The 22,457-nt window shown below is 41.5% G+C and overlaps 1 protein-coding gene across 1 annotated transcript in view; it reads right to left on the bottom strand.

The window, feature by feature from the left end:
• Positions 1-10,844: 10,844 nt before the first annotated feature.
• The window catches only part of LOC132399678 (AP-1 complex subunit gamma-1-like), a 159,546-nt gene continuing 147,933 nt past the window's right edge, over positions 10,845-22,457 (bottom strand). The window contains exons 22-23 of the mRNA XM_059980325.1: positions 18,566-18,664; positions 10,845-13,629 (exon numbers count right to left, since the gene is read on the bottom strand). Of these exons, the coding sequence (XP_059836308.1) occupies positions 13,528-13,629; positions 18,566-18,664 (201 nt within the window). The 3' untranslated portion in view covers positions 10,845-13,527. The remainder of the gene's footprint in view (positions 13,630-18,565; positions 18,665-22,457) is intronic.

The raw sequence follows: 22,457 nt of genomic DNA, 5'->3' as shown, positions 1-22,457 counted from the left end.
TGATGGGTTGCACCAACATATCACAGCTCTCAACTGTGCTGCAAAATAATAATCTTTAAGAGAAGGTAGGCCCCATCTCCCCTTTTCCTTTGCTAATTGCTAAGTTTTGAGATGAACTCTAGGCCCTTTACTCTGCCAAATACACCTTGATAACATCTTGTTCCATTCATTAAATTAATTTTGATTCATCTCTATTGGTAGGGTCTGAAAGAGATGTAACAGTCTGGGCAGTATATTCATTTTAATAGACTCAATTATTGAACTGAGACTGAAAAGAGGAATCAGGTTCCATCTTGCCACATCTTCCTTAATTTTTCTATATAAAGGCTGATAATTACATTCTGATAATTTTGCCAAATCTTTTGGCATAATGATGCCCAAATATTTGAAAGACTGTGTGCCATGCCCAGGGGTATCGACTTTCAATTTCTCTTGGTGGGCTATAGTAATATGAAAGTAATTGGGTTTTATCTATGTTGATCTTGTATCCTGATAATTGACATATTATATTGTTCAAAAGATTGCATCAATTTAGGTAAAGAGTATGTTGGTTGCCCTAGATAGATCAAAATGTCATTTGCATAACAAGCCAATTTATGCTCCGTCCCTTTAATAGTAATTCCCCTGATATCTTCAATTTGTCTGATGTATTGAGCTAATGGTTCCAGATATAACGTGAAGAGTAGTGGTGACCATGCACAACCCTGTCCCGTGTCCCTTTCTAGAGTAAGACTGTGTTGCCTTTATGGCAGTTATTTGGTTTATAATATTTTCGCTTAGTAATTCGTTTGTTAGCATTCTAGTTAAAGTTAGGATTGTTTAAAGTTGTCTGTGAGAGATCGCGGCATGCGATGATGTCACATCCGGTTTCGCCGCGTCCTGTGGGAAAATACCGGTTTGGAGAAATGGGAAGGTGGGGGTGGAGACATGTGCGAGCGCAAGCACAAGCGCCAGCAAAGTTTTCTCTCTACGCACCAGGAACATTGTGAAAGCAATGCTTTTTCACCATACGTTAATGTGGAAGAGTGAACAGTAAACGGTTAATCTTACTGTGATCCTGTCTTCATCGACAATGGTTTATCTCGGTGTTTAGTTCCACATTATCTTACATGCCGAGCGAGAACACTACAGTGAAAAAGCGGTATTATCAGGTGTTTCAAGTGCTGCAATGACATCATCAAGTAAGGCCGCCCATGCAAGAGCTAAGGCAGAAGCTGCCAGGGTGCGACTGCGCTACGCCAGACAAGAAGCAGATTTGAAAATGGAAGCAGCTGCCAGAGAAGCCCAAAACCAGAAGGAAGCAGCCGCCAGAGAAATGGAAAAGGCTGCCAGAGAAGCCCAAAACCAGTTGGAAAGGGCAAGTATAGCGTCAGAGTTAGAAATGCTGACGCTGGAACGAGAAGAAGAAGCTGCCAGGGTGGAAGCAGAGTTCATAGAAGATGCTGAAGAAATACACGATCTGGTTGACGTAAAATCTACTTCAGAAAAGATCAGATTGGAACGCACAAGCGACTATGTCCGATCTCAAACAGACTGGAGATTCGCTCTTCCTTTTGATAACTCTTCCTTTTGATAACGCCCCACGTCATGAGGAGTCTCAGAGAGACCCAATTGCATCACATCCATCCGAGGAAGACAATTTACCCTTGCAACTCCGCGATGAAGTCAAGAATGAAAGGGCTGATGACAAATACTTCTCGACACCAAACTTACAAGATTTGGCGAGAAGAGAGGAAAAGGCTGAATTCAGAACAGCAAAGTCCACAACAGAGGTACGCCCTTGGTCATATACCCACCGACATACTTCCCCAGGCCGCATGCCACTTGCAATTGAACCCCTGGCACGACGAGATCTCGTCACTTCAGGACTGTACCAGTTCGACGACAAACCTGAAAATTACCGTGCACGGTACTCCACATTCACCAACGCTATCCACAGAATCCAGCTCAGAGCAACCCAAGAGTTGGATCTTATGGCAAAATGGCTGGGAAAAGTATCATGCGAACAGGTGAGATGCATACGTTCAGTGTACATTAACAACCCCGAGCTAGCCTTAAGCAAAGCATGGGAGAGACTTCGGGAGGGCTATGCGGCCCCCGAAATTATTGAAGCGGCGCTATACTGACATCTGGAAAACTTTCCTAAGGTGTCAGCCAAAGATCACATTAAGTTAAGGGAGCTCGGAGATTTACTCATGGAGATTCAAGGCGCCAAAGAAGACGGCTACTCAACTGGTCTAGTATACCTAGATACTCCGTCCGGGATTAGACAAATCGTGGACAAACTTCTATTTGGGCTGCAGGACAGGTGAGTGTCTGTTGCCTCAGAGTACAAAGAAGACCACAATGGTCGATTTCCTCCCTTTGAGTATTTCACTAGGTTTGGGTGTAGGGAGGCGAAGAAGCGAAACGACCCTAGCCTCATGGGTCAAGGAAGCAGTACAGTTTACACCAAGCCAGATAAATCCTCTTCGAATAATTTCAACATTGATGAACCTGTCTCAGTGCTTAAGACTGAAGTCTTTACAACTAACCGCGACCCTAGCAAGAATTGCCCATTGCATAACAAACCCCACCCCCTCAGAAAATGCAGAACGTTTAGGGAAAAACCCCTTGAAGAGAGGATGGCCCTTCTCAAGGAGAAAAGAATATGTTTTAAATGCTGTTCCTCGACCTCTCACTTTGCTAGAGAGTGTACGATCGCCGTGAAGTGTCCGGAATGCGATAGCACTAATCACAATGGGGCCATGCATCCCGGCCTGTCACCGCAAACTGACAACACTCCTTCACCCCCACAACAGGACGGCGGGGAGGGAGAGGCTCACTCCAGGACAACAGTTGTCAGCTCGAGCTGTACAGAAGTTTGCGGTCAAGCTCAGTCAAGCTGTTCTTGTTCAAAGATCTGCCTCACTAAGGTGTACCCTAAAGGAGCCAAAGACAAGGCCATCAAAGCCTGTGTAATTCTGGATGATCAGAGCAATCGCTCACTAGTCAGTCCAGAGTTCTTTAAATTGTTCAACATTGAGAGTGAGCAGTTCCCATCCTACCTTAGAACTTGCTCATGCAATGCAGAAACTCATGGAAGGAAGGCAGAAGGCTTCCAGCCCAAGTTCCTGGATGGTAAAGTCGCCATCTGTCTCCCTCCTCTCTTAGAGTGCAATGAAATTTTGAATAACCGCACTGAGATCCCGACGCTAAGTGCGGTGCTACACCAGCCACATCTCCACCACATCGCCAAACACATCCCAGAACTGGATCCAAAAGCAGAAATACTCCTGCTATTAGGAAGAGATGTTATCCGGGTGCACAAGGTTAGGCAGCAGGTCAATGGACCACACGACGCCCCCTTTGCGCAACGCCTGGATCTGGGCTGGGTGGTGACAGGAGAGGTGTGCCCTGGCAATGCACACAAACCGACGGTTAGCACACTCAAGACCAATGTGCTAGAGAGTGGCTGCCATTCAATTTTTCAACCCCGCACAAGTGTCACGTGTATTAAGGAAGCACGACAAGGTTTTAACAAATGTAAAGTAGCTGACAAGATGCTGGGTCAGTCAGTCTTCCCTCAAACTGAGCATGATAATAAACTTGCTCAATCAGCTCAAGACGCCATTTTCTTAAAAACAAAGGACACCAAGGTCTTCAGATATGAAGCAAATAATGGGGTCACCCCATTGCCTTTCAGAGAACCACGCCAGTGCTTGCCAAACAACAAAGAGCAGGCAGTCAAGCAGTTCACGCCCTTGCAAAAAACCCTGAAAAGGAAACCTGAGATGCAGCAACGCACCCGATTGACCCACGAGGTACTGTGCACACTAATGGCAGAGGTCACAGCCATTATAAATGCACGACCACTCCTACCTGTGTCTTCCGACCCGGAAACCCCCTTCATACTCTCGCCATCAATGCTCCTTACGCAGAAGGCAGGAGCTCCCCCTCCACCAGGGGACTTCTCTGATAAGGATTTGTACTTAAAGCAGTGGAGACAGGTCCAGGCTCTGGCAAATCGGTTCTGGTCTCACTACATTCCCTAGCAGGGACGGACATGTCAGGAAGGTTGAGTTGAAAACTACCGACCAAGGTGATGTGAAAATTTACCAAAGGCCTGTTACAGAAGTCATTCTACTTCTACCTAAGGACTGATTAGAGACTAAAGTTTTGTATTATGTTCATTGTGACCTTACGAAGGTCAAGCGGGGAGTGTGTTGCCTTTATGGCAGTTATTTAGTTTATAATATTTTCGCTTAGTAATTCGTTTGTTAGCATTCTAGTTAAAGTTAGGATTGTTTAAAGTTGTCTGTGAGAGATCGTGGCATGCGATGACGTCACTTCTGGTTTCGCCGCGTCCTGTGGGAAAATACCGGTTTGGAGAAATGGGAAGGTGGGGGTGGAGACATGTGCGAGCGCAAGCGCAAGCGCCAGCAAAGTTTTCTCTCTACGCACCAGGAACATTGTGAAAGCAACGCTTTTTCACCATACGTTAATGTGGAAGAGTGAACAGTAAACGGTTAATCTTACTGTGATCCTGTCTTCATCGACAATGGTTTATCTCGGTGTTTAGTTCTGTGTTACCTTACACACTGAGCGAGAACACTACAAAGACTATTTCATAAATATCCATTGATTTTAATCCTAGCCGTAGGATTGTCATATAATGTCTGTATAGTTTTAATAATTGTCTTGGAAACCAAATCTATGTAAAACTCTGTAAAGAAAATTCCAATTAACCGAATCAAATGCTTTTTCAGCATCCACGCTTATCACTATTGCTTCAATTTAATTTTTTTGTATATGATCCATAATGTGCAGTGTCCTTCGTATATTGTCTTGTGTCTGGCGTTGTCGTATAAAACCTGTCTGATTGTTATGTATCAGTATGGGTAGAAACCCCTCTGATCGTTTGGCCATGATGGAGGTAAATAATCTATAATCTACATTAAGAATGAATATTGGTCTAAATGACCCACATTCCATTTTATCCTTGCCTTCTTTTGGTATAGCAGAGATTATTGCTTCCTTCCAACTGGGTGGCATTTGTGCCTATTTTAGAGCCCAGTTCAGTGTGGGGAGTAAAATACGAATTAACTCATTTTTAAATTCTTTGTACCACTTTGCCATATACCCATCTGATCCTGGTGACTTGCTTAATTTAAGCCTACTAATTGCAGCTTTTAATTCAACTTCAGTTATGTCAGCAGTCATCCTTCTATTTTGTTCTTCACTTAAAGTGGGTAACTCTAGAGAATTCAAGAAGGTGTCAATTTGGGTTATGCTTCCCTCTGGAACTTTGGAATATAGAGTTTTGTAAAACACTTCAAAAGCTTCTTGAATTTTACTTAGCTTATTTTTTATCATTTTCGTTCTTGGGTCCCTAATTCTATAAATTGTATTTTCTGCTACTTTTTTCAGTTTCCACACCATAGATTTCGATCCACTTTCATAATGTCTCTGTTTCAGAAATATTAAATTTTTCCTGATTTCTTGTGTCACCAAACTATTAATTTCATTCCTAATTCTTTTAATTTCCCCTAATGTATCCTGTGCCAAATACAATTTGTGTTTTTTCTCTAGTTCCTTCAGCCTATTTTGTAATTCCTTTTATGTTTTATTCCTTATTTTTTTCTTATATGAGGATATCGCTATAATTTTCCCTCTTAAGACCATCTTCAGAGTATCCCATAAAATGGGAGGTGAAACCTCTCCATTATCATTAAATTCTAAGTAGAGACCAATTTCTTTTTAAATTTGTTCCTTAAAGTACGGATCATTGAGTAAACTTGAATTTAGTTTCCAAATAGTATTCTTTGGTTGTAGGTCAAAATCAACAGATAAATATATAGGTGCATAGTCACTTACATCTATTGTCCCAATTCCACAGGTGTTTATTTTGTCTTTGTCTTTTCCAAATGTTATGAAATAGTCTATTCTTGTATATACAGAATGGGGAGCAGAATAATGAGTGTAATCCCTTCTGTTGGGGAAAAGGTCCTTCCATATATCAATTAAACCAACATCCTCAAAAAGTGTATTAACTTTCTTATGTAAAGATTTTGTTTCATAGGTTTTTCTATTGGAAGAGTCTAAGTTTGATTGCAATTGTAAATTTAAGTCTCCCCCACATATCAGAAGACCATCTGTTTCCGTTACCGTAATATCAGTAATATATTCCATAGAGTAACTGAATTTCCATCCATATTCCCCCTTACCAGAATATATCTGCCCTCTTTATCTCTCATTTTGAATATTTTTTAAAATTTAGCTTACTTGAGATAAGAATAGTAACTCTTCTTCTATGTCCTGATTTATATGAGGAGAAAAACAAATTAGTGAAGCCCATTCTCTTTAGTTTTTTATGCTCATTATCACTTAAATGAGTTTTCTGTAAATATACTACATGGGCTTGTTCTTTTCTCATTTTGGATAAAATTCTCTTATGTTTGATTGGATTTAATAGCCCATTTACTTTAAAAGAAATTAATTTTACCTTGTCCTTAGCCATCTGTATTTATCTGTCAATGTATCACTGAAATTAGAATAAAACTTATTTGTTCAGGGAGTAGATCGATTAAGAACCAAGAAACGCAAATAATAACAAAAATGGCAACAAACGTGTGATTCCAAAGCTGAGGTCTCTGGTAGATGACCTTGCGTTGAGCTAGAGGAAATGTCCAGTTGTGGGGGATAACTCCTCCTACTTGTGAGTTGAGGGCCCCCGTTGCAGTATTCATAAAAGTCAGTGAACAAATCCATTACACAGAAGAGATTTCCCTGTGTACTCCTCCTATATATACATATATATGCACACACACCGACACACTTATATATATATATATATATATATATATATATATATATATATAGATAGACGCACATATGTATTACATTCATACACATACATGTACACACACACACATATATATATTTTGGTATGGAAAAGGGGGTAAGTGAGCGAATAAAGAATAACAACTAAATAATATAAAATCCACATTATAATAAGTATTTCTTGAGATAGGTATATCCCCATCTACTTTTGCTTCCGTTTAGCTTCTCAACATTTTTAAAGTTAGCCAAACTTTATGGCTCTTCTGGAGGGGCTGAGGACTGTCTTGGGAAACTCCCGGTCTCTTCCTGATATACTTCTCTCGACCTCCTCCTGTCTCCTGCCTTCTCGATTCTCACACTATTTCTCAAGTGGAGCAGGATAATTCCTCTGCCAGGCTTTCCCTTGGTTTGGTCACGCTGACGGGCAACCCTCTAGCCTTCATATCTGTAGTCGCCTCTTCCACTGTCTGGTACAACCGCTTCCCGTCATCGTAAAACACTCGAAGTTTAGCAGGGTACATTGTTTGAAATCTAATATTTTTTTGTTTTGGTACTCGCTTTACTTCAGAGTATTCTTTATGTTTCTGCAGGACCGCGGTGGTGGTGGTGGTGGGGGGGGGGGGGTAATCTTGGTCGAAATATATTACTTTATCATCTAAAAACACTTTCTTACCCCAGGCCCTTTGTAGAATCTCCGCCTTGGTGCTGTACCAAAGGAAATTAATTATTATTGAGCATGGCTTATCTTGGGTAGACTTCAGGACTAATGTGCAATGCGTTCTCTCGATTTCTAGCTCCATAGTTGAGGGAAGCTCCAGCGTGTCCCGCAGCAACTTTCCGACAAACTCCGTCATAGACAAGCCCTCTGCTCCTTCGGGAACGTTGCAGATTCTGATACTTTTTCATCATGATCCTCCCTCCAGGTCAAGCAGTTTAATTTCTTGGTGATTTAATATTTTTATTGTCTTACTCAGTAATTGTTCAACGTTTTGAATGTGATCTTCCACCTTCTCAATTCGAGTCTCTGCCACCGCTATTTTTTGATTGATGTTGATGACCTCTGACTTAATATCATGTAGCTGCTGCTTTATTTCTTTCTGGAACTCCCTTATCTCTTTCAGAATTTCGATTATATTTGCCGGTTCGCCTGAACGAGGCCCAGAGTCCACCTCGCTAGCACACGGTTGGGTAGGAGAGCAGCTCCTGTATTCCTTTCGGCCGCAGGCTCTGCAGTGTCGCCTTTTTTATTTCCATTCTTTTTCCCCATTCTTGCCCCTCTTTTCAGTTCAAATATTTTTCAAAAAATACTGTATTTGATGGGTTAACGGGGCTTAATACGCATTTTTCCGGAGGAGCTAGTGACTTAAGCTGCCATTCTCGACGTCACCGGAAACCCTAGCCACAAGGATTCTATATCTTCCAATCCTATGTCACATCTGTTGAAGGATTTGATTTCATTTTTTACCAAAAGCCACCTGGCTGTCCCTTTGATACAGGTGTATCCTTGGAGGTTAAGCTCCCAGCTATGATCTTCTTCCAGCCACATCTTAGTGATGCCCACGAAGTCATACCTGCCAATCTCTAACTGCACTACAAGATGATCTATCCTGTTCTGTATACTGCATGCATTAAAATCTAAAACCTTCAGTCCCGTATCCATCACCCTTTTTGATTTTGTCCCCATGTTAGATTTCACCTTATTCCACTGGCTGCAACTTCGCCCTACCACCTGCCTATCCATCTTCACAGTTTCACTACACATTGCATAGACTTATATACCAACTGCCCCATCATTCTTGTTCCCTTCCCCATGCCAATTGCACTAGCAAACCAGCCAACAAGGATATTGGTCCCCTTCATGTTCAGGTGGAACCTGTTTTTTTTTGTACAGGTCATATCTGTCCCAAAAGAGATCCCAATGATCCAGAAATCTTAAATCCTGCCCTCTGCACCAGTTTCTCAGCAACTTGTTCATTTGTACAGTCATCCTGTTCCTGACCTGACCAGCACATGGCATGAAGAGTAATCCAGAGATTACTACCTTCGATTTCCTGTTCTTCAGCCTTTTGTAATAACTCCCTACATTCACTGCACAGGACCTCTTCACCCTTTCAACCTATGCCATTGGTGCCAATGTGCATCATGACCTATGTCTGCTCACCCTCCCTCGAGAATAAACTGTAGCCACTCTGAGACTCTAGTTTCTGGGAGGTATCACACCATCCTGCTTCCTTTTCGAAGCCAGAGAATCTTCTGCGCACCCTCCTAACTACTGAGTCTCCTATTTTTTATCATATACTTCCAGGTACCCAGAACCTCATCCTTAAAATTCTCTTACTCAGCTCTAAGGTCAAGCTAACCAACCTATAATTCCCTTCTTAAATAGTAGTGACCCAGCTGTGAATTTTCAGTGCTCTGGGACGCTACCAGACTCCACTGATTCTTAAAAGATTGCTATTGATGCCGCCACAATCTCTTCAGCTACCTCTTTCAAAACTCCAGGATGTAATCCATTTGGTCTAAATGACTTATTTACCTTCAGCTACCTCAACACCATGTCTTTAATAATGACCTCTACATTCACCCCTGCCCAACTCATACATGAACATTTCTAGGCTTGTAGAATTCCAGTTCAGTTCATGCAAACAACACCCACAAAATGCTGGAGGAACTCAGCAGGCCTACGGCATCTAGGAAGAGTACAGTCGACATTTCGGGCCAAAAACCCTTCAGCATAACTAGAGAAAAAAAGCTAAGGAGTAGATTTAAAAGGTGTGGGGGGGGGGGGGAAGGAGAGATCAAGTAAAAGGCTAGGAAATAAATTGGTGAAAGAAACAGAAGGGCATGGAAGAAAGAAGAGGGAAAGAGTGCCGGAGGGAGGTGATGGGCAGGCAAGGAGATAAGGTGAGAGAGGGAAAAGGGGATGGGAAATGGCGAAGGAGAGGGGGTGGGGGATATCACTGCAAGTTCGAGAAATCGATGTTTATGCCATCAGGTTGGAGGCTACCCAAACAGAATACAAGTTGTTCCTCCAACCTAAGTGTAGCCTCATCATGACAGTGCAGGAGGCCATGGATAGATATATCAGAATGGGAATGGGAAGTGAAATTAAAATGGGAGGCCACTGGGAGATCCCACTTTTTCCAGACAGAGTGTAGTTAGTCAGCCAAGTGGACTCCTAATTGATGTCCGGTCTCACCGATATACAAGAGGCCATACTGGGAGCACCAGACACATTTAATTCCACTTCCCATTCCCATATGTCTATCTATAGCCTCCTCCACCGTTGGGATGAGGCCACACTTAGGTTGGAGGACCACCACCGTATATTCTATTTGGGTAGCCCCCAACCTGATGGCATGAACACTGATCTCTTGAACTTCTGGTAATGCCCCCACCCCCACTCTACTTCACGATTTCCCATCTCCCCACCTTTTAAATCTCCTTGCCCACTAATCGCCTCCCTCTGGTGCTCCTTCCCTCTCTTCTTTCTTCCATGGGTTTCTGTCTCTTTTACCAATTTACTTCCCAGTGCTTTACTTCATCCCTCCCCCTTCAGGATTCACCTGTCACCTTGTGTTTCTCTCTCTCCTCCCACCATTTTCTAAATCTACTCCTCAGTATTTTTTCCTCCATTCCTGCCAAAGGATTTCAGCCTGAAACGTCAACTGTACTCTTCCTAGATGCTGCCTGGCCTGCTGAGCTCCTCCAGCATTTTGTGTATTGCTTGGATTTCCAGTGTCTGCAGATTTTCTTACAGTCAGTTTATAGAAACTCCTCACTTTAAGTACATATTGACGTTCATTTGATTCTAAGGGATAGCTCCCAGACCAAATGCAAATTTAACTAGGTTTTATGAAACCAAGCCATTTAGTCAAAGATGAGATTGAGACATAAATAATGCCTTCACTTCAGTTGTATATTGTTAGACACACACCTGTCCAACAGGCATTGGAAATGTGCAGTGTGGAACTTCACCAAAAAGAGATACTGATGACAATGGAAATTAAAAAAAATGAGACTTGCTTTCAAAATAACTTTTATTCATTGCCAAAGTGTACTGAACTGATGGGTGGTCCTTATTTCTATTTACCCACGATATACTCAATAGATATCACTGCCATATCTCATCAGTACATCTCAAGGAAATTAACTTAAAATAAAATTACCTAGATATGTATCCACCACTCTCAGTCAACCACCAGCCAGCCGGGATTACAGAATACACAGCTACATGCACCAGCTAATGACTCGGCTGCAGTCAGGAAGCCCCCTCACAACAATTACAACCAATAATCCACGCCATGTGCTGGGCTGAGCCCCTTGCACTTCTGTTTCACTCAGTTCTGAGCCATTTATTGACGTTATCAATACTTGTTTACATTCTCCATACAGAAGTAATAACAAAACTGAAATGGCTCCTATGAACCTCTACTGATCTTTCATAGATCTCCAGATGTACATCATCCATAGCTAATTTTCTTTTATTACTGGGTACAAAGTTAACAACCCTACATTTGCGTCTGCACCACTGTGTACGACATTCACTGAACAAAATTGAAAGTTAATTTGAACACTTTGAAGTGTATATAAACTGTGAACATGACTTACAGTATTCTATAGCAAAACGGGATGGTGCAGCAAGTTTTGCAGAGAAATCCATTGTCCACTGGGGTTGCCCCATTGATTGTGCTACTTTTTGGGCATATGTTGCCTGAATACTGGTGTTATTGGAGATGGCCCAAACTATCCAGGCCATTTATTAAATGAGCAGATTCTGAAAAGTATTCACTAAATCTCACTTGGGTAACACAAGGTTTACAGTAGTCTGGGTTTCCCTTGCTTGCAATCTAGAAAATATAACCTTGCAGGGTTTTGGTGCAGACAGTGATCAGCAGAGTAACCTTTGTGACTATTTAGGGATTTGTAATTTCATTAACTTCGCAATGGCTCTCTTGGGCCATTCACTACAGTCATGTTCTAAACTGCAATGCAGCATACAGTGGTGATGCAATATGGACAGTTCTGAGTGATATAATTAGTCTCCAAATGGAGATATACTGAGTCAAACATCAAAATACATTTCAAACTAATAAATATGGAGTTGTCTCTAAGAGCTCATTTGATGTAGCTTACTGTCGTCAGCCATGGGCAAGTTGGCCATTACACCACACACCCACAAACCTGGAACACAAACCTTGCAACTTGCATTGCACTTTCTACACCAGCAGCTTCAAAACTGAACAGTAAGACAGGTTGTTCATTTACACAAAGCAAAAAGAAAACACCCAAACAGGGTGACACAAATGCAACAAACAAAATTCCAATTTAATCTCCCTTTTTCTCACCTTCCCTACCCAATTAATCTGTCTATAAATAGAAAACAGATGTAAGCAGAATTTGCTTAAAGCATTAGGAATTTGTTTTGATCTGTGAACTGCAGTTATGAATGTAACTACATACTCCACACCCTTTTGAAGGTGAAGGCAGAATAACAAAAACTGCAATACTGGCCATCAGTCTTTAGTGTATAGAATTTAGATTTTTTTATTTAAAAAAATTAATGAGAACATATAAGAAAATTAACTAGTTCTATTTTGGAAAACAATATTCAAGTCTCCTTCAGTAAGACAAACCTTGCCTTAGGTTTAATCAAAATAGCAGCTTTGTACTATGCTGATAGATCAACATTTTTTGCTAGACATCTGAAAACAGTGAACAAAAAGGCTACCAAAATGATAACTGTACCACATTACAATATAGACAAGAAAAAAACAAAACATAGCCTAACAACATACTGTTCCAAAGAACCTGCAAAATGACTCATTTCAAAATGCGCAAAAGTTAAATCTCATTCCTTTTAAGTGGTGACATTTTGGTGAGTAGCAAGTGTTGAGTTTTGTTTATCTTTCACATCAGTGCAAAACAAGTTTGTAACTAGAGTGCAGATCTTCAGTAAAGGAAGTGTTGCATTTTTAAAAATAGCTTACTGTGTGGTTAAAGGCTCACGGTCACTAGGATTTTCTTCAAGGGGAAAGCTACAATCTGGACTGTAAACGAAACTGCTCTCTTCTCCCTGTTCCATTCTTTAAATGAACACAGGTCATTACAGTGGAGGACCAATGCTGGCATAATGACCCTATCATACTGCCAAAAGCCTGAACCTATTATGGAGTCTGCAACATGAGGGCTCTGGTCTTCTTGGAACAAGAGGGCTTTTTTAGAGGTTTGCATCTATCTGAAGAAAACCATCAATGGAACAACAGACATGTAACAATCTCAAATTAATTATGTAGCTATATCAAATTGTACAAGTTGTCACAGCGTTAACATGAATATTCCTTGTTTTCTCTGAACATTTCAAATAATAAATAGAATTCTCAGCTAAACCAAAGAGCTGGGTTCTGAATGCATGATTTTGTTCCTACTTAATCATGTAGGTATTATTTTTGTTCAAAGCTACTTAACATCTTATTACAAACAGATCCATGGTAACAGATTGTTATGAGATTCCACCTCAGAAATACAATGGATCCAACACAGAAATATTGTCCTTGTAGAATTATCGGGAAGGAAACAGTTTCCTCTTCAATACTGGTGAAGTCTGATGCCAGCTTTGTCTACAGGTGACTGTATATTGCAGCAGCTTCTGGCCAGCAATCACAGTGTAAAGTCTAGTCCATGGATTCAACATTCCTGTTTAAATCACTCCCAGGCTTGGGTTGGGAACTCATTGACATCTGTCATTACCTCAATTGGTACTTCCTTGTGATTGTACATCAACTTCAGCCTCATCCTCAATGGGTGCTTCAAAAGCAAAACAACACTTTAGATCAGACTTCAGTTTAGACACAATTACTGTATCTCATAGTTTCCAGGAAACTTCAAATGGAAATGAGAATTCACTCCACAATATGATCTTGGTGCTTTATGATTATCCCAATAGCAGAAACAATTATTGTACAAGGCAAGGCATCAAGCTCAGTTACGAATGGTTCAAATGGAACAAAGACACAGTTCCTGCCACTTTTATATGAACTCCACTGAGCTGCTGCCGTTGTAGTTCATGAACCTGTGTGGGCTGGAATCTTGCTGTGTAATGATGACATAATCTGTTTTCATACTATTAATGGGGGAGGGGGAGAATAAATACAAGCCAGGGTATCAGTGATAACAGCACTGTTTTTCATTGTGTCACATCTTTATATCCACTTTCAAGCAAACAAGACCTCATCTTAATGTCATGTCCAGCATGGGGCTGAAGTGCCAGGCTAGAATATGGAAGAATATCAAAGGGAACATTAATAGATTAACACTCCTCGGACACATTTTTTGTTTTGTGTTCATTGAGGTACAGACGCTCAGAAGAGGACAATCTCAATGCAAGGTTTGCCAGTCTTGAGAGAGTCCAGAGCCTTTGAAAAGTGTGGATAATGAAATAAGCACCCTCATCAATGACATCGAAAACAAAACACTGGACAAACTCAGTGCATTAAGCAGCATCTGTAGAAGTCTAAGGTATAAATTTACATTTCTGGTTGAAACCCTGCATTAAGACTTAGCGGGACCAAGAAACTCTGCTAGTATGTAGAGAAGTGACAGAAGCTGGGCGGTAACACATACAACACGCTGGAGGAACTCAGCAGTTCGGGCAGCATCCATGGAAACAAGCAGTCAACGTCTTGGCCCGAAACATTGACTGCTCGTTTCCACAAATGCTGCCCGACCTGCTGAGTTCCTCCAGCGTGTTGTAGGTGTTGCTTTGACCCTAGCATCTGCAGTGTACTTTGTGTTTAGAAGCTGGTAGGTGATAGGTGAAGGCACATGAGGAGGGAATGATGAGCTTGTATAGAATCAGATGGGAAAGAGGATGGGAGGGATGAATGAACCAAGAATAAAAGCTAATGAAACAGAAGGATGTGTGTGGGAGGACACCATTGCTAGAAAGAGGGCAAACGTAGAGTGAAAAAATAATGTTCTGCTTGGGTACAACGCAATGGTATGGACCACCAAATTTTCCAATTTTAGGTAACCTACAATCCCACTGTACTCATCCCACATATACTCATTTGTCTACCTAGTTTTCTTCTCCTTTTGTTCACCTGTCTCATTCACTCCCCCACCTGGCTCTCTCTGACCAGCATTCCTCCCCATCTAGTTCCACCATCACCTACCATCCTGTCCCATCCCAAACATCCTACTACATACTGACAATTCCTCCTGTTTCCGCCCAGTCCTGATGCAGGGTCTTAACTTAAAACTTTGATTTACACCTTTCTTTCCCACAGATGTTGCTTGGATTCTTCCAGCATTCTGGTTTTTGTTCAAGATTGCAACATCTGCATGCTTTTTAGTCATCACCCATTCATGCTGCTGGCCACTGTGTGGAGAATATCATGGGTGAACACAGCTTTTCAGTGGTGTGGGATGAAGCAGTGGAGAAGGGTAAAATTAACGTTGAAGCATCTGAGTTTCATGTCTTGTACAGATGGTTTATTTCATTATAAACTGTGGGAATAGGGGTGAGAGAGTGTCTTTTCACAACCAACCAACCTATATTTGGTTCCTGCAATAGGGTGATTCCAGCAAAACAGAAGATTATAGTAAATCATAAAGACGAGAAAGTCTGCAGATGTTAGAAATCCAAAGCAACACACACAAAATGCTGGAGGAACTCAGCAGGCCAGGCATCAATGGAAATATATAAATGGTCGATGTTTTGGGCCGAGACTCCTCTTCAGGACTGGAGAAGAAGGGGGCAGCTGCCAGAATAAAAAGGTGGGGAGAAGAGGAGGCGGCTAGCTAGAAGGTGATAGGCAAAGCCGGATGTGTGGGGAAGATCAAGGGCTGGAGAGAAAGAAAACTGATCGGAGAGAAGAGTGGGCCATAAAAGGAAGGAGAGGCCACTCACAGGGAGGTGGGAAGAGATGAGAGGCCAGAGTGGCGAATAGAAGAGGGAAATTTTTTTTAACCGGAAGGAGAAATCAGTATTCATGCTACCCACACAAAATGCTGGAGGAACTCAGCAGGCCAGGCAGTATCTATGCAAAGAGGACAATCGATGTTTCATTCATCAGAACTGATGAAGGGTCTTGGCCCAAAACGTCGACTGTACTCTTTTCCATACTTGCAGACTGGCCTGCTGAGTTCCTCCAGCAGTTTGTGCGTGTTGCTCTTCCACCCTTAGGGTGGCCTCATCTTGGCACAAATGGAAGGCATGGAACTGACATGTCGGATGAGAATAGGAAACATAATGAAAATATTTGGCCACTGGGAAGTTCCAATTTTGGCAGATGGAGTGGAGGTGCTCAATAAAGTGGTCCGTCAATTTACAACAGGTCTCATCAAAGTAGAGGAGGCCTCACTGGGAGCACCAGACACAACAGATGCCCCCATCAGATTCGCAGGTGAAGTGTTGCCTCACCTGGAAGGACTGATGGGGCCCTGAATGGAGGTGAGGGAGGAGGTGAATAGGCAGGTGTAGCACTTTGGCCACTTGCAGGAATAAGTGCCAGAAAGGAGATTAGTGGGGAGGGACAAATGGACAAGGGAATCACGGAGGGTGCTACCCCTGCAGTAAGTGGAGAGGGGGAGGTAAAGTTATGTTTGGTGTTAGAATCCCTTTGGAGATGGCGGAAGTTGCAGAGGATGATGTGTTGGCTTCAGAGGGTCATGGGGTGTCAGGCAAGGACAAAAAGAACTCTACCACTGTTAAGGTGGTGAGAAGATTACAGTTTGCTCAAAAGGAAAAGTACAGCAAAACATGATTTGAATTCTAGAAAGAGTGGGGAAGCAAAAGGTTCTCTATTTTCTGCATTTTCATTGGAAGTTGTCATAGGAGGAAACATCAGAGGAGAGCTCAGATATGCAGAAGGAATAATCCCTTTAGAATATTGAAGCTGAACTCACTTCCTACATTCAGTTAATTGGCTCAAATTCTTTTCTTAAAAGCTAAGAAAAGAGATAGATATGGGTCAGGGGAGATTCTTGTACACCAACTTTATATAGCAATATGTCTTTGCAAGGAATAATACTTTCTGCCCCTTGTCCTTCAGGCAAATCCAAAGTCATAAACTAGTGACACCGCCTGATCAAAGAATCAGCTGGCAATTCAACAGTTATGGCCTATGATGCTCATTGGTTTTCTAAATAACAACTAAACAATATGTAACTTGTTGGTATGACTTAAGGAAGAAGTAGCTTAATTTTAAGAAATATTTAGTTAATGTTTAAATAGGGTTGCCACTTTCAACAAAACGATGAATTGGAGTGGGCACTTGCATACATAGAAACTCGATTCAGACAACTGACGGCCAAGGCACATCTACAGTATAACTTATACGATCTGTTTTATTGAACATAAATCAGTTTGATTAACAGCTTAAGTTAATTGGATCAAATTACTTTAATTGGAGTAGGAGTTTTGAATCACTTGGGTGAGGGGAATTATTGAAGAAAAATACATTTCAAAAACAATGTAGAAGATAGTTGCATCAAAATTGATAAACTGATCACAGACTGGGAGAATAGAATACCTACAGGCAGTGGAATGTAACTGTGATCAAGATAGCTGTGGGAATCAGTGGGTTTAAAGTGGATTTCTGCCGAAGAGGGAGAATTGAGAAAGTAATGATTCAGAAGTGGAATACTTCAAGTAATGTAGAAATTGAAAACAAAATCATCTATTTTGGGCTAAAACAGAAATTAATCTGATTATGGTCTTTCAATGTCATCCCAGTACCTCAAACAAACAAACAAAAAAGAGGGGAATGGGTAGTGCTGCAGCAAAAGATGTTTAAAACTTTCCATGGAAAGGCAGGTATACGTTTTGGACTGTACAGTTTCAGTAACAATTCCTATTTCAAGGAAATAGTGGAGTCAAATACAGATGGTTCTAGTTGGATGTGTACAAACTGGAACCAGGGCCCCAAACACATCATTCAGCAGAAAGAGGAATTTCCTTGCCCTTTTTTTTTCCACAATTTAATACACTGAATTCAGTACTTGCAACACAGTCTATTTTCTACTGAAGAAAACAAGTTTGAGTGGCTGCTTTTGAGGGAATGCATTTGGTTGCAAAGACCTTCCAAACACCTTTCATTTAATTGTATCCTTTCTGTCTTTTATCTCCAACAATGTTGCAACACAAGATTATGGAATGGCACATCTTCAGATTGGACACTCTTTACCTGTAAAGATCCAACACAGCACTTTGTTTAAGAATTTCAGACCAAACTCACTGCACTCATTTCTTCCAAATATGTTATTTGAAATGGATTTGCAATTTCTATTTGCACTTACTGCAAAGCAATCTTTATTCATCCTCTTAGCTATTCAACGGATGTGAAACATTTTGCCTTATCTCAGTTCCCCCTCCCTTACCATTTCTTTTTAAATTCTTCTTCTGTAGATCTTTAAATCCTGCAACATTTTTCAGATCTAAAGATCACACTCAAACATTAATTGATCTCTCAATTGATTCTGTGATTTCTAGCTTTTACAGTAGTTGTAAAAACTTAACCTTCCCTTCATTGGTGCTTCTCCTGTAGCAGCCTTTCAAAGCTGCATTAAGCTACACTCTAATCTAAACATGCAAATGAAGCAATTATACATATACCATTGTTAAAAATATAAATATTGCATATGATATTATATAACAGGTGCTAGAGCCATTGGCAAGAAATGGTTACATTTAACTGTGGCATTCACCAGGTGTAGGTGATAGCAAGGATGAAAGACCAACCTTTTGTGAATTGAGAACTCGCATCACCTGCGTGACTGCTCCAGAATTCCTAGCAGGAATGGTGCTGCCACTGGGGGACATCAATTGTAGTTGAAAAGACTGCAAGACAGAAACTGGATATAAATGACCATTTCAGACTCTCCATGCCTAACCCCTTCTTGGTCCTAGTAGGTTCTTGATTAGTAAAGGCGTCAAAGGTTATGGGGAGAATGGTGTTAAGAGGGATAGTAAATCAACCATGATTGAATGACTGAGCTGACTCACTGGGCTAAATAGGCCAATTCTGCTTCTATTTCTTATGGTATTGTTCACTGGTAAATTTGAGTTGGCATCATTTCTTACCTTAAGAATACAACGGCACATTTCAACCTAAAGTCTCTGAAATGTCTCTATCAGAGTCTTCAGCTGCATCTCATTTTCTGTAGCTCTGACCTCACACCCTCTCTTCGACAAAGAACAGAGCTCCCCTTGCTTTCAGCTACTACCGCATCATTCCCCGCATTCAAAGAATCATCCTTCACAATTTCTGCGAGGTTCAACAAACTTGCATCACAAGATGTACCTTGCTCTCTCTTTTCAGAATTTAAAGGGATAATTTTCTTATGGATCCCTACTCTGTTGTTCCTCCTCCTCCACCATCTTTTGCTCCTCCTTAGACAAGCAGAGATTCACTTGCACTTCCTCTAGTGTATTGCATTCATTATTCACGATGGGTTTCTTTTCTACATTTTAGAAACAGATCAAGTGACCAGTTTGTGGAGCATTTATTATCTGCAGGGATGCCAAGAGCTCCAGGTTGCCTGCTACTTTAATTTTCTAGCCCATTCCCACTCAGACTTGTCTATGGTCTCCTGTACTGTTACAAAGGTGTCCAATGTAAGCTTGAGGAAGAGCACCTCCTCCATCTGGACACGCTGAAGCCTGCTGGACTCAATATTAAATTCTAAAACTTTGGATAACTCACTTGCTTTGTATCAGAAATGACCATTTCTTCTGCAGGTCATGTGATTTTTGGCTCAGTTTAACCTGTTGGCCCTGCCTACAACCCTGCATTTGACACATACTCACATATCTATGTACTCTTTAACTTCCCCCATTAACTAGCCAACCAGACTGCCGCTACAACTTACCTCCAAAGCACTGTCTTAGAAATTCCCTATGTTCTATCCATTGCACCCTCTCTGCAACTTAAAACTAGTTATTTTGCCCTCCTAAGTTCAGCAGCAGGGTCTTTGACTTGAAACATTATCTCTGTAACTCTCTCCACAGATACTGCATAACCTGATAAGTCTAGGTGTGTAGCTTTTCATTGATTCTATTGTGTTCCTCTGTTCTACTGTGAATGCTTATAAGAAAATGAATCTCAATGTCACATATATATAGTTTGATAACAAATATACTTTGAAGTGTTTCCAGCATTTTCTGCTTTTATTACAGCAGGACACCTTGTGGCTGTGCAACTACCATACACAATGCTACGGACACATCTAAATGCTGTCATAGGGATTATTAAATCTACTCTGGGAGGTTCCTGATGTAGTGCCATGCAAGCTTGTCTGCCATTCGTAATGACACAGAAGATACAAAAACATAGGTGAGAGCAATACTGATGCGCAGAAAAGCCGCAAGAACCTCACTAGGAAAATAACTAAAATATTGCAGTACACTCTAGAACAGTAATTAAAATTCCCACAACTAATCCATTGAGAATTAGTATGAATAAGATCCAATAAAATAATACTGAGCCAACAGTATTATTGTTGAAGGAACTCAGCAGACCAGGCAGTATCTACAGAAAAGTGTACAGTTGACATTTCAGGTCAAGACCCTTCAGTAGGACTGGAGAAAAAATGCTGAGGAGTAGATTTAAAAGGTGGGGGAGGGGAGAGAGAAACATCAGATGATTGGTGATACCTGAAGGGGGAGGGATGAAGAGCTGGAAAATTGATTGGTGAAAGCAATATAGGGCTAGAGAAGGGGGAATCTGATAGAGGACAGAAGGCTATGGAATAAGGGGGGAGGAGCACCAGAGGGAGGCGATGGGTAGGCAAGGAGATAAGGCAAGGGAGGGAAAAGAGGATGGAGAATGGTGAAGGAAGTGAGGGGGGGGCATTATTGGAAGTTCAAAAAATCAATGTTCATGCCATCAGGTTGAAGGCTATCCAGACAGAATACAAGGTGTTGTTCTTCTAACCCAAATGTGGCCTCAACACAACAATGGAGGCGGCCATGGATGGACATATTGGAATGGGAGTGGGAAGTGGAATTAAAATGGGTGGCCACTGGGAAATAAGCTTTTTCTAGTGAATGGAACGTATGTGCTTGGCATCAGGTCTCACGAATATACAGGAAGCCACACTGGGAGCACCGGACACAGTATATGACCCCAAGACTCAGATGTAAAGTGTCGCCTCACCTGGAAGGACTGTTTAGGGCCCTGAATGGTAGTGACGGACGAGGTGTAGGGGCAGGTGTAGTACTTGTTCCACTTGCAAGGGTAAGTGCTAGGAGGAAGATCGGTGGGGAAGGACGAATGGGCAAGGGAGTTGTGTAGGGAGTGATCCCTACAGAAAGCGGAAAGTGGGGTGGGGGGGGGGGGGAGGCAAAGATGTGCTTGGTGGTGGGATCCTGTTGGAGATAGCAGAAATTTTAAAGAATTATGTGTTGACCCGGAGGTCAGTGGAGTGATAGGTGAGGACAAGAGGAACCCTATCCTTGGTAGGGTGGCAGGAGAATGGGGTAAGAGCAAATGTGCGTGAAATGGAAGAGATATGGTTGAGAGTAGCATGATGGTGGAAGAAGGGGCGCCCCTTTTCTTTGAAAAACTGGACATCTCCTTCGTTCTGGAATGAAAAGCCTCATCCTGAGAATAGATGCAGCAGAGACAGAGAAATTGAGAGAAGGGGTTGGTGTTTTTACAAGTAACAGGGTGGGAGGAGGTATAGTCCAGGTTGCTGAGAGAATCTGTGTGTTTGTAATAGAAATCAGTAAATAAGCTGTCTCCAGAGATTCAGACAGAGAGATCAAGAAAGGGGAGGGACCCTTGCTTTAAATACATGATAGAGGTTAATTAAATTCAAGTAGGATTCCAATATTTTGGACACATATTACACAAATGTAAAAGAAAAGCAATCCATGGCTCAATTACAAAGAGTTTCGGGTATGGAACATATCACATCTGCTTCACCAGAGATTCCCTGAGAGAGAGAATTCATTTCTCCTCTCAATATAACAACAGGGGAACCATTTAAAGGGGAATAATGTCTTATGCCCTTGCTTCCCCTAGCTAAAATACAAGGTAGAAGTTGACCCTTAGGCATTTTAAACACCAATGTCAACTGTACATTTCACCATTGGAACCAAAAGTCATATTTTATACCCAGTGACTTTTATGTACTTACAACATAGAAAAATAGTTGCATGGAATTTTTCCAGAGGTGTAATGGAAGTGTCAGAAATGGATGAAGAATAAAGCTACGGGCCAAGGAGATGTTCACATGAGCATATGGAAGGGGGAGAAATAAACTGCAAAGAAGAAACCTCAAAATACAACATCTAAGCAGCGAGAAGCAAGGTGTTTTAGTAGTCTGAAAAGAAAGGGAGATGTGCAGGTGGGAAATAATTGAAGTTTACTGAGAAGCAGTGAAACAGTGGCAAACCATGATGGGCTTAAATAGCAAAAGCTGAACTAGAAGTGACTGAAGAACAGAAGTGATGGGGAAAACAGTAGATCGCTGCAGCACACACAAAATGCTGGTGGAGCTAAGCATGTTAGACTGCTTTGAATATGTTGTTTCATGGAAAGTGGAGTGCCAGATGGGTATGGATCAGAACTGCTAGTCCATTCACTTTTGTCTTCTATTTGAGCGAAGTTATGGAGGATATGAAAGGG

This window comes from Hypanus sabinus, chromosome 9 (genome assembly GCF_030144855.1).
Source record: "Hypanus sabinus isolate sHypSab1 chromosome 9, sHypSab1.hap1, whole genome shotgun sequence".
NCBI lineage: Eukaryota > Metazoa > Chordata > Chondrichthyes > Myliobatiformes > Dasyatidae > Hypanus > Hypanus sabinus.
The sequence above is the reverse complement of the archived record's forward strand: the minus strand, read 5'-3'. Positions and strand labels throughout refer to the sequence as shown.